This window comes from Amphibalanus amphitrite, unplaced genomic scaffold, assembly GCF_019059575.1.
Source record: "Amphibalanus amphitrite isolate SeventyFive unplaced genomic scaffold, NRLGWU_Aamphi_draft 000016F_arrow, whole genome shotgun sequence".
NCBI classification, from domain to species: Eukaryota; Metazoa; Arthropoda; class Thecostraca; order Balanomorpha; family Balanidae; genus Amphibalanus; species Amphibalanus amphitrite.
The window spans coordinates 376,197-393,766 of NW_024881512.1; the positions used below are offsets into that span (position 1 = coordinate 376,197).

A 17,570-nucleotide genomic window follows, 5' to 3' on the forward strand; every position below is an offset into this window, starting at 1 on the left:
CAGTGAGTGACCGCTGCGGCGGCGCGGGGCTGCGTGTGTGTCTGTGAGGGAGCTGGGACCATGCCCGTGCCCGTCGAGGAGCCGACCGTCCACACCAGCGTGAGGCAGGCCATCAGCTTCTTCGGCGGCGCTGCCAAACATCCAGTGAGTGCTTTCCAGTGGGAGCTTTTTTTATAAACGGAACTGGTAGGGGTCGTGACGGGTATTCGTAATACGTGTCAACCGCCTCTGACAGCTTCGTAACATGCTACGAAGGCACCAAAACTACTTTGTAAATGTTCAAATGGTTGCTAAATTCGAATTCAGCTCCAAAAACTAGCCTAGAAACATGTAAAACTCGAAAAAGTGATCCGAGGTCACCAAAGGTCAATGACCTGACTTGACCTTCAGGTGACCTTGACACCCACCCTAATGTATGGGAGCAACATCAAATCACATGTTTGAACGTTTGGGACCACGAAAAGCTTGCAAACGCGCGGCTAATGCGAGCCGACATACGCCGAATCGCGATTCCGGCCATACATGGTCTCGGAAAAGAGGTCACAGGTCAAAGGTCATTTAAGTCAGGGTCATGAAATTTTCAGGGTAGGTGTAAAATTGATCAATGCGAGGGTACTGAAAGTTTCGTCGCGATCGGCCGCTTTTTACGCGAGTTATTTGCGAAAAACCTTAGAGGGGGTTGCATCAGCTCCCCCCCCCCCTGTGCCGGCGAGGGTTAACATCATCGCTGGACAACTCTGCTAAGGCTGGCATATGATATAACCGAACATCAGGACACGGTTCCGAGCCCGTCCAGCATCCGATAGCCGAGTCCGGCTGTCACAACCATTGCACATGAGCGTTGAGCGGAGCAATGGAATAAAAATCGTACCTTTTATTCGTATCGGTTACATTTAAAAAGAACTAATAAAAACACCTTTAAGTGGGACTTTAAAGTCATTTTATCTTTTACTCAGGTTGATAAGTTAAAAACACCTTTCTTTTGCGTGCATCCATGGGTCTCCTCTATTTAGGTTCACGTTTCTCGTTCTAACACTGGACTCTGTCACTGAGCCTTCAGTAGGTATGCCTAAGTCCTTACTATGTTTGCCGTTCGATTCGACGCAATAATCCTCACCGATTGTCACATAGCCGAGCGTCTAACTAGCCCGTTGTGCTCCCTGCCTTTCTCAGTAGATACGCAGAATGGGCTGACTGAACCTCTCAATTGCATTCCGCTGTGCCTCGGTAGACGTTCGGTATGCACCAAATCACCTCCACTCCGTCAGACGACTGACACTGGTATAAAGCAATATACATATGAAGGTATTATGAGGTTCTCCATGACCCTGATTTTTAGTTACCGTGTCTGTTACTGACGTTTCGTTGCGTCTCTGTGCGTTACAGAAGTCCCAGCTGACGGCAGTAGCTCTCCCTGATCAGCAGCGACTACCCGCTCCCCAGGCGACCAGAGACGATGACAGCGGAGGACGGACGACGGTCGACGTCCGCGGCGAGGCGGAGCAACTCTGGCCCGGACACGACCCCCGTGCAGACGGTGAGTCTCTGTGGAGGGAAGGCAGCTCTGGCCCGGACACGACCCCTGTGCAGACGGTGAGTCTCGGTGGAGGGAGGGGCGAGGGCAGCTCTGGCCCGGACACGACCCACGTAACGACGGCAAGTCCCGGTTGAGGGGGGGGGGCAGATCTGACCTCGACTTCGACTCCCGAGCCGACGGGTAGTATCGCTATCGGTAATCGGTCAGATCATGGTATGGAGATTGTATGCTATATATGCTATACCTATAGTGTATATGAGGAACGGTTAGGCATGACGAGCATGTGCAATAGGGTAAGCACAAGTCGGTGTACAGGTCTCGCGGGTTTTAGCGGTAGGTTTTGCACCTAGAAAAATTTAGTGTACCTACTTTAGTGTCTTAAGCTTTTAAGTGTTGAAGATGCGATCGACTTGTTGGTTCACAAGCCGGCCACGATCGTGTAAAATGGCTTCATCGTAGATCGATTAGTTTCTGAGATATGGTGCAAAACCCACCGCTTAATCTCGCGAGAGCCGTACTATGTCACATAATCATGAGCCGATTCGTGCAGTAGAAAGAGGCGAAAGAACCCGAACTGAGACTATGAACTGATACCTACCGTCTATCTATCGGTTTGTTTCCGTTGCCATAACTACTTATCTTTGGTGTAATTGTACAGTATGCTCACTTAACATTGTATAAGCTAATATCTATGCACAACAACCGTCATATCGTTTGTATACGTCTATTGCTCGCCAAGAAAACCGTGTTAAAAATTAATATTGCCAACGCTTTCATTTTAAAACACATAGAACTTGATACAGCGTCACAACCAAATACTCGTATATCATACGCCAGATAGAGCCTGAAAGGTTTCAAGAAAATATAATCTGGTAGGTCGCTGGCCAAATGTCACTCACGTATCGTATTAAAGGCAGCACATTAGCCCAGCAGTCAAGCGGAAAAAACAGACGGCCGAGCCGTAGGTGGAGAGATGGGGGACGTAAACGAACGACAGAACGATGGCGATTGGCAAATACGTGTTAGATATGCTTATGGAGATAGGAGGCAATTTGTTGTCACTAAGTGTGCGGTTAAATTTGATTTAGGCCCCATGGAGGCACATGAATTGCATGAAAGAAAAAGGAGTTAGATAACATGCTACTAGATTTTCTGTACTAGACTGTATTATAATTTCGGGTTTACATTTATCAATTACACAAAGAAGCATCAAATATGAACAGGTAGCAGGTTGAATAACATTCATCGTGACTAAAAAAAAAAAAAAAACATTACAGGATGGACGGTCTCGTATGCCGGTTACGGGATTTGTCAGCTATTTTCAAGCGACGAAGGCTACTTCACTCACGTAACAGTTATAGGCTTGTCTATTAACCCGCGCCCTGCTGGGGGTCCTGGATTTCCACGCCCTGCTGGGGGGGGGGGGTGTTTGAACACCCCCCCTTGTAACTCGGCTCCTGGGCCACGTAGCGATACGCGGAAGGCGGCGTTCGAAAGAGCGTAAAAAATAATGACGAAATCACTTCGGTCAATTTTTCGGTCGGGTCAAAGGTCAGGTCACCAGAGGTCATTGAAGGCAAAATTTCGCCGATTTCCAGGTCGAATGTCGAAAATTTCCAAGAAGCCAACGCATAACTCGGGAACCAATAGAGCTACAGCGCCGCGGAAAAGCGCATTCGATAGCCCTATTAACGCCCTTTCTGAGTAATTCTCTCAGATTTGACCTAACGTCAACGGTTTTGCCTGCAGGGGGCAAAAACTGCAAAAATAGCCGATTTTTTCGAAAACAGTTTTTCTGCAATAACTTTTGACCCAATCCTTGTACGAGCTTACTTTTACCGGCATCGTGTTCCTCTCGTCAAGACGCATCGAATGAACTATAACTTGACCTTGAAAGGTCAACTTGAAAATTTGACCTCAGGTCAAGGTCATGACCTGACCGGGAAGGGTCATGTTGCATATCAGTCGATCCGTATCGTCGAGCTGAACACATCTAAGGCGTTTTCATCGCTCTAGCATGCCTCTATCAAAAGTTATTTGCGAAAAACTGTTAGATACCATTCGTGACCTAAGATGACCTCAGGGCATAAACAAGGGTCACGGACACCATTTTCAAGTTCAGTGTGTCTAAACCACTTGTAATTCGGTGTTTGGGAGTGTTTATAATGTCTTTCATCCAGAAGAGGCGCATTTCAATTTTCTCCCATTGACTTATAATGGGGAGGTCGCAAAATTGACCTGACCTTAGGTCATCGGTATCAAAATTCTGAGATATACATTTTGTACATGCTATTGCTCTTAGCAATCGCTGAAAGTTTCAAAGCGATCGGTCACTCGGTATAGCTATGACAGACATTGAAAGTTTTTATGAGGTGAGGTCACTTCAAGTGACCTGGTGACCTGACCTTGAATGACCTTGGTCTGAAATTTTCACAACATATGTAGAATTGATGTATGATAAGGTGTACCAAAAACGGCGGCGCTCCGCGCCGCCGTTTTTGAGATATTCGCGAAAAACCACAAGGGGGGGTGTTCAAACACCCCCCCCAGCAGGGCGCGGGTTAACACGCGCAGTGGAAGGGTTGCGAGTACTACGCCCAGTAAGATTTCAGCTCCCACTGGAGCTAGAAAGACGAAATTTGGAGGGTAGGTGGGGGCCATGGGGAACTCTGTTGTGTGTGAATTTCATGACCCTAGGTCAATATCTTCAAGGTCAAATGAGGTCAAATGTGGTCGAATCGGCCATATTAGCGACTTTTTTGCGTTTACACGCCGATAACTCAAAAAGTTACCGGCCGATTTTTTTAAATCTTTCACTATACGAAAGAGCAAACATTTGTGAGTATGTATGGTGAATTTCTAGATAATCCAACAACAAATATGGCAGTTAGATGCCTGCTAAGGGTAAGATGTCGCCGGCTGAAGCGGCATCGGCCGACGCGGGAAACGCGGCAATCACAATTTTGTGTTTACACACTCATAACTCAAGTTGTTACCGGCCGATTTTCAAAATTCTTTGACGATATGATTGCCTGTACATTTCTCAGTCTTCTCACCGAATTTGACGCGAATCTAATATAATCAGCGGTAAGGAGCGCGATGTAAAGACGGTACCATCCCGCCCCGGCACAGTCTACAATTCAGGCGGCGCGTAACGGCTAGCGCCGGCCGCCGCGTCGCCGCGGCGGCAGGATGTTTGACTTTACACCGCATTACTAGAAAAGTTGTGAACCGATTTTCTTACTTCTTGCACGAGAAGATCCGCAATTCAATTCTGGACATGTAGCCAAAATTTCACATTGATATTATGCTTGCGGCGCGAGTTATTGGCGAAAAACAGGAGGGGTGGGCGAAATCCGCCCCCCCCTTCCACTGCGCGTGTTAACCCGCGAGTTGCTGGGGGGGGGGGGGGCGTTAAACGCCCCCACTTTTTTTGCCGGGCTATAGCATAAAAACGGCGCCCCGCAGGCGCGCCAAATTTTGGGTACCTGTAGGGAATTGATTGAAGTTTATTGTGACAAAGTTTCAAAAAAATCGGTCGGAAAATTTTTGAGATATCGAGCTTTTAGTGACGTCATGATTTCTGAGTTTTCGACCAAAAACGACATATGTTCAAAAAATCATATAAAATCACAGAATAGACATATACACCTTTTGTCAGTTTATTTCGGTACGTACGCGTCCATTTTAGACCTAGCGGATTATTTGTAGACAAACCGCAAAGCTATGTATCAGTATAGCATTGCATGTCGGCCGTTTATAGCGATGATTGGCATTAGAGCATTTAATTTCGGCGCAGCAGCAAAAGACGCCCGGTTCCGGCGTGTCCGCATTGTATTTCGGCGATGCCGCTGGAAATTGGAGACGGCCGCACGATATTTAGAACAGCAGCAACCAAATTCGGCGATATTCATTCAATTTCAGCGGCTATTTGGAAGCAGGCAGAGACTTCTCGCTTACAAAATAAGTTTGTTGGAGCATTGTTATTAAGTCAAACGCTTTTCAAGGTGTTTACTGTTGACACTGTCTCACTGTCTCGACTTGTGCAATGTGCATGCCTTCGGCCCTCTACCCTCTCCTTTATGGCCGAATATTCCTTTCGCAATCGCCAGCGATGAGCATTATTTCATGTTCGTGCTTTATGTGGGTTAAACAAAACATTACAATGTACCTATTAATTTCTACCAAGGAAGTACTTACATAGGTGCATAGGCACCTGCTTAAAACGAAGGCGGCGGAGAACAAAACCAGGCCGACAGGGTACGCGACTACTGAACTTTGACCCCGCCCGTGCGCCAGAGACGCCCTGTGTCGTCGCGCGGTTGTTGAAAGGATGCGCCGAGCGCCGGATGGACGGTCAGATGCTGTTTGATGTGTGGAAGGGAGAGGGGGAGATACACCTGCCGCAACTACGAGTCTTGTCCATGGGACGGGTTAGAATGTTGACGCTAAGCCTCTGGTGGTGTTCATGGCGGTAGGGCGGGGTGAGGGGAGGCAAGGTGATACGATACGGGATGCTGAGTTTATTTTCGTGTCCTTCTGCACACAGTAGGACTAAGGGATGTTTGATGTTTCACGCTGGCAATTGGTTAATTGGAGAATGGAGATGATCAGGAAGTGCAACGATAACCGATTGGTAGGACTCATTCTGGTATGGTGGAGATAATTGTGTTATGTGTGATTGACGAGGTGATGGGCTGCATTCAAGGTGAAGTAAAATAACAGGTCTTTTGATAAAATGGGTTCATGTGTTGGGCAAAAACTTGGAACACACAGCACAGACGTTGTTCAATGAAAGAGAATCGGGGTATGCCTCGAGTCCAACAACGATTGGTGTTTGCCTTGTCGATCGTCGTCCACCATGTGCGGACAGGAGCGGGTACTGTAATAAAAAAGAAACCAGCCCACAGATGTTATTTGTTTAGGATAAATAGTACTAACTCAGTAAAGCTTATCAATTTTCACATCAGAATTCGAAACGGGAAACAGCGAAACGATCGGTAGGTACTGTGACGCTAAACAAGCAATGGCCTGCTTTTCTCCCCCTGAGAATATCTCAAAGCTACAAAGCTGCATGAGGATTCATTTGATGCTAAAGAAGCGTTCCCGAAAATATGAATCATCTGGGTGCCTCCGGTTACCCGCCGAAATTGAATGAACAGTGCCGAATTTGGTTCTTACTGCTGCTAAATAGCGTGCGCTACCTCTAAACTTATGCTGGCGCAGCCGATTCTACTCGCGCTATCGCCGAAAATGGAGCGTTTTGCCGCTGTGCCGAAATTGAATGCTTTACCGCCGACTGCCTAACCTGCGCCGAGACATTATGTGATTCTTGTACATAATTTTGCGGTATGTCTAAACACATTCCGTTAGTTCTAAAATGGACGATTACGCACCGAATTTAACTGACAAAAGGTGTAGACATGCCGCAAACGCCATTAGACTGCCAATACCATGAATAATCAAATGGCTATCTTCGATTATTGATTATGGATCCGCATTTTCCAAAATCTTGAACTGAATCTTGGCAATTTCTCGTGACTTCTTCACGACCATGATACATTAATTTCTTAAATTGAACTTTTTTAGCCAAACACGTACACATATGATAAAATGAATCTCACCATCGTGTTCTACGCCCCAAATTACCCATAAAACATGTGTCACAGGCTGCGTATATCAGTTTTTATTTTCGGGGATATGTGGCTGCCCGGTTGACCTGACCTTGACCCTGACCTATACTTGACTGACCCCTGCATGGAGCTGACACTCTTGTAGGCCTTATATGATGGATTTTGCACCGTTTTGGCAGAGTTTATGACGAGAGGCGCCCATTGCGAAGTCCTGAAGTCCATGCTACTGAAAGCCCGATTTCAGGTGTTTGACCTGACCTGGACCTGGCCTGTGACCTCGAAATTCAACTTTAAAGTAGGTACTCATCTGAAGCGTCTCGTCGCGTTCTTTCGTTTGCCGCCCCGTGCGTTTCGCTGCGCCTATTGGTTCTCGAGTTATCGGCTGGGGGCGTTTAACGCCCCCCCCCCCCCCAGCAAACGGTGGGTGGCGAAATACCCCAGCAACTGCCGGGTTAAGATATTGCCCGGGCTTCCGTTGGCCCGAAGACCGGTTAAACGTTTGATACACATGAGGCAGCGCTTAGACACAGTTATGTTGTGGATGGCTTCCACTTCTCAGCCTTCGAAATGAAGCCAACAAATAACTACAGGTCTTGCTGCTACATAAAAGCCGATCGACTGCTGACTGACGCTATAGATCGCTGAATCCCTATTCATGCATCGGCCGTCGGAGAAGTAAGACCATTGCAAAATAAATGTCTAACGGGCGGACAGTAATGTCAAAACTGTGCACAGTAGATTTTCGCAGTGGCGGATCCAGGGGGGGGGGGGGCAAAATGGGCATTTGCCCCCCAAACGGCATAATTTTAACAGTACGCCTATGGACGATGCATGGAAAGAATCGATTAATTGTTATAGTTTGCCCCCCCCCCAAAAAAAAAAAACTCTGAGCTGAATCCGCCCCTGGATTTTCGTCAGTGTAACGATGGAATTCATGCGTCATCACTGTGGATACGTAATCTGTTGACTGTTGCCCTGTCACCAGTGATTCCAAAGACCATCTCCGTTCTGTTAACAGTACATAATTCTATCGCAAATGGCCCTCAGTCCATCAGTCAGTCTCCAAATGACGGCGTGATCACTGATCAGTGATCAGTATCTCCCAGACCTGCCTGCTGAGCTGTTAACAAATCCACCCTGCCGGTGAAACGCAAAGAGGGAAAACAAAACACTGTTTTGTTTTTCAGTTCTCGCGGGCTTCAAGCCCGCGAGAACTGTTTGTGAACACAAGATCTTTGTTCAGGTGGTCCACGCACTGTGCTAAGTAGTAAGTAATCGCTCACGAAATACTTTTTACGCAAGAGATCGATGCATCAGGTAATTGTTGGAACAATGTGCATTATATAATGGGCACAAGCAGTGACGTTCCCGCGAAATGAATCCGATGTAATGCAAGTAAATTCATATGATATATATGCGTCGCAAGATGACGTTAAATATAGTCCAACTGCAGCATTTACTTATGCAATACATTTGCTTTCGCTTTAATTTAGCTACTACCTGCATCGAAATGTCTCCGGTACGAAAAGCAAATATGACTACTTGTTGCATAATTAGGCAATCCCATTCCCACTGCAAAACCAAAACTATAAAGCCAGAAACGCTCACTTCAATCTCTGCTCCTTTAACAAATTGTTTTTGTCTGCATCTGTCGCTTGCATCATGTTTGTTTGTGTGCATTATCTGACGCCGACTGGTCGGACAGCCTATCGATCAATGTCTGTTGCTCCGGGGCGTCGTTCAAGGGACACTGATGAGCTACCTGGTAACTGGACAACCGCGACATACTATAGCAGACTGCGGGACACTGATGAGCTAACTGGGAACTGGACAACCGCGACATACTATGTATAACAGACTGCGGGACACTGATGAGCGAACTGGTAACTGGACAACCGCGACATACTATAGCAGACTGCCAACGTTGTTGCCAGGTTGTCAACGTTGTCATATCAGAGCACGGACACAGCAACTGTCGACTTGTCAATCCGACTCTTATCATGTAAATTTATTGTCCATGCAGCGATTTAATTGCTGATTTTGTAAGCCAAACATACATTGAATAGATTGGTTCTATGTTTGTTTTGCATGCCGCTTGCTTGCTTTGCTGGTCCAGATGCAATGCTCATTGGTCATTGGTCGAAGCGTGTGGTCGCCACCGTCCGTCCCAGCCTACGCTCCCTGCTGACGGGCTGACACCAGTTTTCGTCAGCATGACGCGGAGACGTCATAGACGAGCCCCTTCCACGTCCACCGGCTCATGCTGGTTGGTCGATATGCGAGCTATGACGTCATACACGAGCCCCTTCCCGAGCCCAGCGGCACACGTTGATTGGTCGATGCCCGTTATCAGCTGTGGGAGCAGCAGTAACTGTGAAGTGTGAACACCGCGCGGCGCTCCGGCCTGGTGCACAGCGGGGGACGGGAGCGGGGGGGGGGGCGGGGTGAAAAGGTGCTCACCTGGGGCCCGTAACAAGTGGTCTGCCAGGGGGTGAGGGGGGGGTGCACCGTTTGTCATCCACAAACAGATGGACGGCGGCGACCGCAGTGTGTGACGCTGCTGCGGTTCAGTTGGCGAGTACGGTGCCCCGTGGCAGGCCGCAGCCCTCTGCAGAGTTACACTATGAGCTGGTCCGAGTGTAGGGAGGCGCAGGCCCCCGGAGCGGGGAGTCAAAGGCTCGCATCCAGCGCAGGTGAGAGATGCGTGAGAACGCGGCGCACGCACAGCCCTCGGCTCACTGCGTGGTAGGCAGTCTTATTACGGCGATCTAAGAATAGCTGTGAGGCTGTAGCATAGCAGCTGGCACTAAGGAATCCTATAAGCTACGAACGTTTTACGTGGATCGTTCTTGTAACGATGTTACCGAATGGATCCAACCTGTTGTACGAGGGGCGTTCAAAAAGTTCCCGGCCCAACCATGAAGGAGTTGGAATTTCGGCCTGCAACGCGGTGTGTTCAATGATGTGTTATTGGGATGTCCACTTACGAAGCCATTAACCAATCTGCCCTGTGATTGGTTCAGGCTGCTAATTAATCGTAACGTAGTTTGCCATTCCCGGTCAGAATGGGCGACGCCCAGAAGAGAACAGTGATTTGGTTCATGTATTGCAGAAAAATGCACCAACCGTTATTCACGAAAAACTAGTGCCAACACATGTTGAGGTTTGTCTTTCTTACAGTAGCGTCAAAAAGTGGGCATCTCTGCTCAATTTTGGTCAACAGATCATTAATGGTCACCCCCGCAGTGGCCAGCCATCAACAGCATTGACTCAAGAAAATATGAAAAATAAGCACTTCTTTGTGAAAAATGACAAATGTTCTGGTCTGGAACAACGCAGCAGAAGCGGAGGTGTCTATCAGGTTCCTCAAAGCCATGCTTCGACAGCGTATTAATATGTTTAAGATCTCTGCAAGATGCATCCCCTGTTTGCTGACTCCAGAGGAATGGCAAACTCGAAAGGAGGCGTAACGCGACAATTTCGGCCCCTATATCGAAGATCCAAAAGAGTTCATTGAACTACTTGTTACCGTGGAGGGATTGTGGGTGTCACATGTTGACCCTAAGGGCGTGACCGAGTTGCACAAGTGGAAGCACACTGAGTAAATGCCACCAAATGTGTGCGACGTGTTTAAGTCAGACGGCAAGGTGACAGTGGTTGCATTTTGGGATGCTGGCGGGGCCCTGATCGCCAACTTTCTCAAACAGGGACGCACAATTAATGATGAATACTACACCTCCCTTCGATAACAGTAGCGAGCAGCAGATATCAAGGAGAGACTAGGGAAGCTGACTAAAAGTGTGTGCCTGATCCAGGACCACGCACCAGCACACATGAGCAGGGTGACGATCAGCGAAGCAGTGAGCTGTGGCTTCGAGTTGTTGTCACAGCCGCTTTTTTATTCGTACCTCGCACCCTCGGGTTGCCACCTCTTCCCAAACATAAGGAAATTGCTTAGCAGTGGCAACTTCGCTGACAGCAAGGAGACAAATGCAGCCGTCTTGACGTGCCAGATGCGTCCAAAACTCACTTGGCTATGGAGACCCAGGGGCCTCTCGCGAAGCGCTGCGCGAAATGTTTTTGTCTTAACGCTGGTTATTCGACTAAATGAACATTTTTGGTCTAATAAGTCGACGTCGTATCTCAACTCTTTCATGGTCGGGCCGAGAACTTTTTGAACGCCCCTCGTATATTACGATGTTGCCATAACTACTGCCTACTGGGCAGAGAGTAAATTTAATAATGGACCCATTATTCGGCGTGGGGCTTCGCGCGTCATGCTATGTTTTACAAGTGACTGAATACATAACATGCTACAGTTATTCTCGATTATATCAAAATTCGAATTTATAATACAATACTTCTCGCATAGTAAGAGGAGGCCCGAGGGTGTAGGTAGGTCATAAAAGGTGTATCCTGAAGCAAGACGTTGGGATATTAGTCGGTGTGTTTGGCATGTGCCTGCAAAGTGAGAGAAGTCACCCATTCGTGAGCAGTGTCTGGCAGTTTGGCAGATTTTTACGAACACGAACCACGATTGATAAAATTTTCGATTTTCGGGGGGGGGGGGGGAGTTAATACATACATCGGGTAGCTGGTGACCGGCAGGAATGTGGAGTCGGATAGTTGACTAATAGTTTCCGACCAGCCGAAAAATCTGAACGTGGTCTATTTAACAGAAGACAGTAAACAGGCCGCTCAATATTACGCCATCTTTGGTCTAAGTTCAAACTGTTTAATTTATTAGGTCACCTAAATTACAGCTCACAATGGAATATTGACCAAGATGACCCAGACAGATTTTCAGGAGTGCCTGACTCCCGCACTGACTGATGAATTTAGCCTCCACAGCTCCTCCAATCCCTTAACCCGGCAGGCGGTGGGCCTACCAGCCACCTTCCGCGCGGTGTGTGTGGGGGGGGGCACTTTTTTGCCCCCCCCCCGTATCTCCGAAACTACTGGACGGATCCGGAAAATTCAGACGGCGTTCGATAGCCTTGTCAAATTTGTCAAGGGAAACCAAATTTCATTGACCTCGGGGTCACCGATGACGTCACAGGTCAGGTCAAAGATAAAATGTTTCACCGTTCACGGGGCTTCTAGGGAAAGCGCTATAACACCGAGTAAAACGCATTTTGTCGAAAATCAGCGATAAGGCGTCAGTTGTCTAGTATGTATGTTGCTATTAGAGGTCACTGGTCATACCTGGTCAGGTCACAGGTCAGGTCACCAAAGGTCACCAAGGGTCACCACATGAGCCCAACTTTACTAAGGTTATGCGATGCATGTTTTATGGCCAGTTTTTCATTTCCAACTCAATGGTGTTGGTTATAAGACCATCAGGTACGGTTTAGGTCACTTTCTGGTGGAGGTCAGGTCAAGGTCAGGTCAAAGAAGGTCAAATTTCAAAGTTGATATTTTTGCATAAAATGGGTATCGATTCGATGCAGCTCGTCACGGGGAGTCTAATGGTGGTCTTTGTTTTGCGCTACGAGGTCTAGAATTGCTAAAAATTGAGTTTGAAAATTTGACATCAATTTTGAACAGTGTTTTCGCTATAACTTGGCCAAAAAAGAGGTATCGATCTCAAATTTGGTATGTAGATAGAAGGCGGTAGGGGCTATCACATTTATTCCGGTTTTTTCGAAATTCAAAAAACTTTTAGGATTTTTTGGCTATTATATTCAAAAAATCTATTTTTTGATTTTTTTGGGGTCAAAATCCAAAAAATTCGAAAAACCGAAATAGCAGTTTTGTAGCCCTTTTAATTCCACACCTTTTATGTCTGAAACATTTTTCTGTATCTCTAAAGCTGTAGGCCTGACAGCTCTTCCCGCGAAACCTTTTTTTGGGTCGAAAATGGCAAAAATGACGTCACTCTGACGTCATTAGCGGCCAGCCTATCATAGCCTTTGGAAAAATTTTGGTCACCATGTGCGCTAGCTGCTCCCGGGAGGGTACTGAAAGTTTGGTGACGATCGGCGCAGCGGTTCTCGAGATATATCGAAAAAACTAAGGGGGGGGGGCAAAAAATGCCCCCCCCACCGCCTGGAAGGTTATGGATGTGCGACACAGCATCATCTCAGTGTCTGGGAGCGAGACGTTCAACACAAATGGCTCCTGTCAGATACAAAATATGCTGCTCACCTTGAACTACCATGTGTCCGTGTTCGAGGTATGCAGGTATTCAGGCGGAGTTGAGCAGCACACACCTGTGTGAGCTCTCAAGTTGGTAAATAAATGGCGACATTTTGTCACCCATGTCTTTCTCTTGCAATGTATTGAGATATACCGCGACTGCAGCGAGGGTGGACGTAAATAATATCTGCCACACCGGCATGTCGCCACTCGGTCCCGTAACAGATGTTTGTCACAGTACACCACAGCCAGGTCACACTCTCCTATAGGTCGTCGGTCGGTTAAATGGGTCATGAAGCAGGGAATTCTAATAATGTGAGTTAGGTGTTCGGTAAGCTCAATTTAATGCCTAGATTATATAAGTTAAATACCACATTTAACTTTTTACTCATGGCGTATGGCGTTTATAGAACTTATGGAGCCGGAGGTGTACTATACGCTATAACTTACAAAAGCTATCTAAGCGACTTCATTTGAAAAGGTTATGGATCATTTCATATGCAATGGACACATTTAGTTCTACCGTATAACATCGTCATTAAAAATTTGCCAACATCAGGAAAATGAGGACGACTGCACGAGCCCTCTTAAACTGAATCTCTTAAGCTTGGAGCCAGAAATATGGCCATATTTATTTCCTTGAATTTCTTTCCACTTCATGTGCACACTGTAACCATCAACCAGCAGTCAACATTGCAAACACAGGTATCCTGCAGCTTACGCTAGTCGTTCGACCACAGCATGTGCGCGCTCTAACGCTTAGCACCGTCTGCCGGTGGCTGATGGGCACTGACTGAAATGACCAGGCGCCGGGGCAGCCACCAGCAACGTCCAGACGCGCTCTGTAATGTTTGCCCGCCGAATGAGTTTCACTGCCGGCAACACGAGCGCCCGCGCTGTGACTCTTAACCAAATCACTGTTATTGTGCACCGTAGCGACCGCATAACATGAATCTGACATGTCGTTTGGCCCCAGGCATTAGGGGGGGGGGGGGTGCTTTATTATAGGCCACGCCGCCTACGCATAACGGCAGCGGATTGTGAATATGCATGAGCTGCAAAACGACACTGAAAAATGAGCACTGTTTCTAAATGTAATGATAAAACAATAGGTACTAATTTAGCACAGCGCACTGTTCATCTTATTTTTAGGATTATTTTTAGGAGTTAGGACCTATGCCTATTCAGAAACACTTATGGCTGATCCATCTATGAATCCAACCAAAGGATTCGTTCTGAAATAGACTTTTGAATTCTCCTTTAACCCACGAGCCGCTGGGGGGGGGGGGGGGCATAAAGTTGCCCCCCCTTCACGTTTTGTGGAATATCTCCGAAACCTGATGAGTTACGAACGTGAAACTTGGCATAGCTTCAAGTGAATACCTACGCAATATTTGTGAAAAGTTTGGTGGTTGTAGCACTTAAGATGACGTCACAGTGACGTCATAAAGTTTTGTCGTTTTCCGATATGGACCGTTTCTGATGTCGCTGAGCATGAAACTCAACTGTAAATGAACTAGAAAGCACCTGCTGTCATTCTCACTGGCGGATCCAGACTTGCGTTTTGGGGGGGGCCAACTCATGCAGGAGCCAAACCTAGGGTACCCCCAAATCCTGTTTTCTCATCGGATTTAGGCCACTTATTTTTCGTCACAGCCCTGACACTATGAATATTTTTTTTTAACTAAAAATAAAAATATATAAATGGTAGCCCACCCGACCCATGCCTTTATATTACTTTGTAAACACTTACTATTGCTTTTGTCGACCAGTTAACCCGCTTCGAGTCAGTGCTTGGGTCCCTTTGCGGGCCGGGAGGTGGTAAAACGGGAGGTGGTCTAACTCGGCTCCTGGGCCAGGCACTGATTGAACTGTGCTTCATTATCGCTTGGGGGAGGGGGCAAACGGGCCACTTTAGGCCTCTGGGAAGGGGGCATGGCCCTAAATGCCCCCTCCCTGGATCCGCCAGTGTAAGAGACCATTGGAGCTGCAGTTGAGTACCTCAGACGTCAGGGTACGTCCTCAGATGTATAGGACTCGCATGGAGACTTCTTATGCTATAGTGGACTGAAAGGACCCAAAGGAGCCTGTCTAGGGCTCCCGGAGATAGACGTGGGCCCTCAGGAGCCCGCCAGAGCCCCCAATGAGGGATAAGTGAGGGATACCAAGTGCCTGCAATTGCATATTGCATAAGCCATAACGCCATTACAAATCAATATAATATGTACCAGTGGCAGATCCAAGGGGGGCCACATGGGTCATGACCCCCCTTGGTACCCGGGGGCACCACAGGCCTGTCAGGGGCACCACCGGCCTAGCATGGGCACTACCAGCCCGCCAGGGGCACCACAGGCCTAACAAGGGCACCACGGGCCTGTGAGGGGCCCCACAGGCTAGGCTTGTCAGGGGCACCCCAGGTCTGTCAGGGACACCAGAGACCTGCCAGGGGCGCCGCCGGCCTCGCAGGGGCACCATGGGCCTGTCAGGGGCACCAGAGGCCTAGCAGGTGTACCACAGGCCTTACAGGGGCACATTGGGCCTGTCAGGGGCACCACAGTCCTGTCAGGGCCCAGGGGCACCAGCGGCCTAGCAGGGGCACCACAGGCCTGCCAGGCCGCCAGGGGCACCACCGGTCTAGCAGGGGCACCACCTTCCTCGCAGGGGCACCATGGGCCTGTCAGGGGCCCCACCGACCTCGCAGGGGCACCACCGGCCTCGCAGGCATCACGGCATCACGCAGGGGCACCTTGGACCTGTCGGGGGCATCACGGGCCTGTTCGGGCACTTTAGGCTTGTCAGGGGCACCACAGTCCTGTCAGGTCCCAGGGGCATCAGCAGCCTAGCAGGGGCACCCTAGGCCCGCCAGAGGCACCACAGGCCTGCCAGGGTCCAGGGGCACCACAGACCTACCAAGGGCACCACGGGTCTGTCAGGGGCACCTCAGGCTCCCGTGCCCCCCCCCCCCCCCGGATCCGCCAGTGATGCCACACCACGCGAAACACCGCCAACTCCCAGCTACCGCGCCATAAACACGTGCCAACAAGTCTTTTTTGAAGGTCGACTCCACTCGCGCAACTTTTGACTGACCCTCACTGCTACCATATTGCTTCCATATTATGCTGTGGAAAGCTTTACTTCTCCAAGTGGCAAGTGGCTAAAAACCTCCATCAAGGTATATTTTCTTAGCAATTTTTCTTACGTTTTGGGGGGGGGGCAAACAGGCCACTTTAGGCCTTGGGGGGGGGGGGGGCCATGGCCCCCGTGGCCCCCCCCTGGATCCGCCAGTGGTCATTCTAAAACATCTAAGTACACTTCCATCTAGTTCCTGACCAATAATCGGCCCTTTATATTCGGTCCCATGTATCTGGTATATCATGAGGAAACTGCGAGTCGCAAATCTATAATTTGACTTATGACGTCACTGTGACGTCATTTCAAATCAGATCGACACCAAATTTAGACACAACCTCGGCTAGGTATTCAGGAAAGTGTGTGCAAAGTTTCGCTTCTCTATCTCTTCGCGTTGCGACGATATCGTCGCAGAAGTAAAGGGGGGGGGGCAACTATATGCCCCCCCCCCCCAGCGGCCGGCGGGTGGCGCGGAGGCCCAGCGGCCGCCGGGTTAAAATATCTTTTAAAATATTCTAAAATGTAGATGTGGTAATCAGTAAATATACTGGACCTTACTACTCCATAGCGCACATTCTGCCACACGATACAACCTTTCTCTCTCAACATTAGTTAACTTTAAATATAAAAATAAGTAGGTTTAGGTACCTAAATCACCAATGTATAGGAGCTCGTAACCAATGCACTTTAATCACACAATGTACAACAAACGTACAATGCACTTTACGAGACACTATTCCCAGGTATCAAAGCGTTTTTATTCAATACTTAGTGAGGCTTCAACTCTCTTCGGGCTTTCTTCTCATGCGGTGGAATAGATCTCGAGTCGCGATACGATCCGGTCTGGGTAGACTGCACCGCACGACATCGGTGCACGCCGGGCGGCCTACGAGCCAGGCGGCGGCTGAGGCCCTAAGACTACCCGATATAAGAAATAGACCGCAAACGCCGAGCGGCGCAGGCCTGAAGCCACTCTGGCACTCTCCGCTGTCCATGGCTCATATTTATCACCAGCAATATGCTTTCAGCTCAGCATTAGGTAATTGAATTTGCATAAAAAGGGACTGTTGTCTGTCTGTTCCCAGACAATATTAGTAACAAGGCAACACGACAGTCTCGCGGCTGAGGCAAGT

At 48.4% G+C, this 17,570-nt stretch overlaps 1 protein-coding gene across 1 annotated transcript in view; it reads left to right on the forward strand.

Moving 5' to 3' along the window:
* Positions 1–17,570, forward strand: part of LOC122386953 (bromodomain-containing protein 4B-like) — a 22,208-nt gene continuing 4,638 nt past the window's right edge. The window contains exons 1-2 of the mRNA XM_043376708.1: positions 1–144; positions 1,387–1,537. Of these exons, the coding sequence (XP_043232643.1) occupies positions 61–144; positions 1,387–1,537 (235 nt within the window). The 5' untranslated portion in view covers positions 1–60. The remainder of the gene's footprint in view (positions 145–1,386; positions 1,538–17,570) is intronic.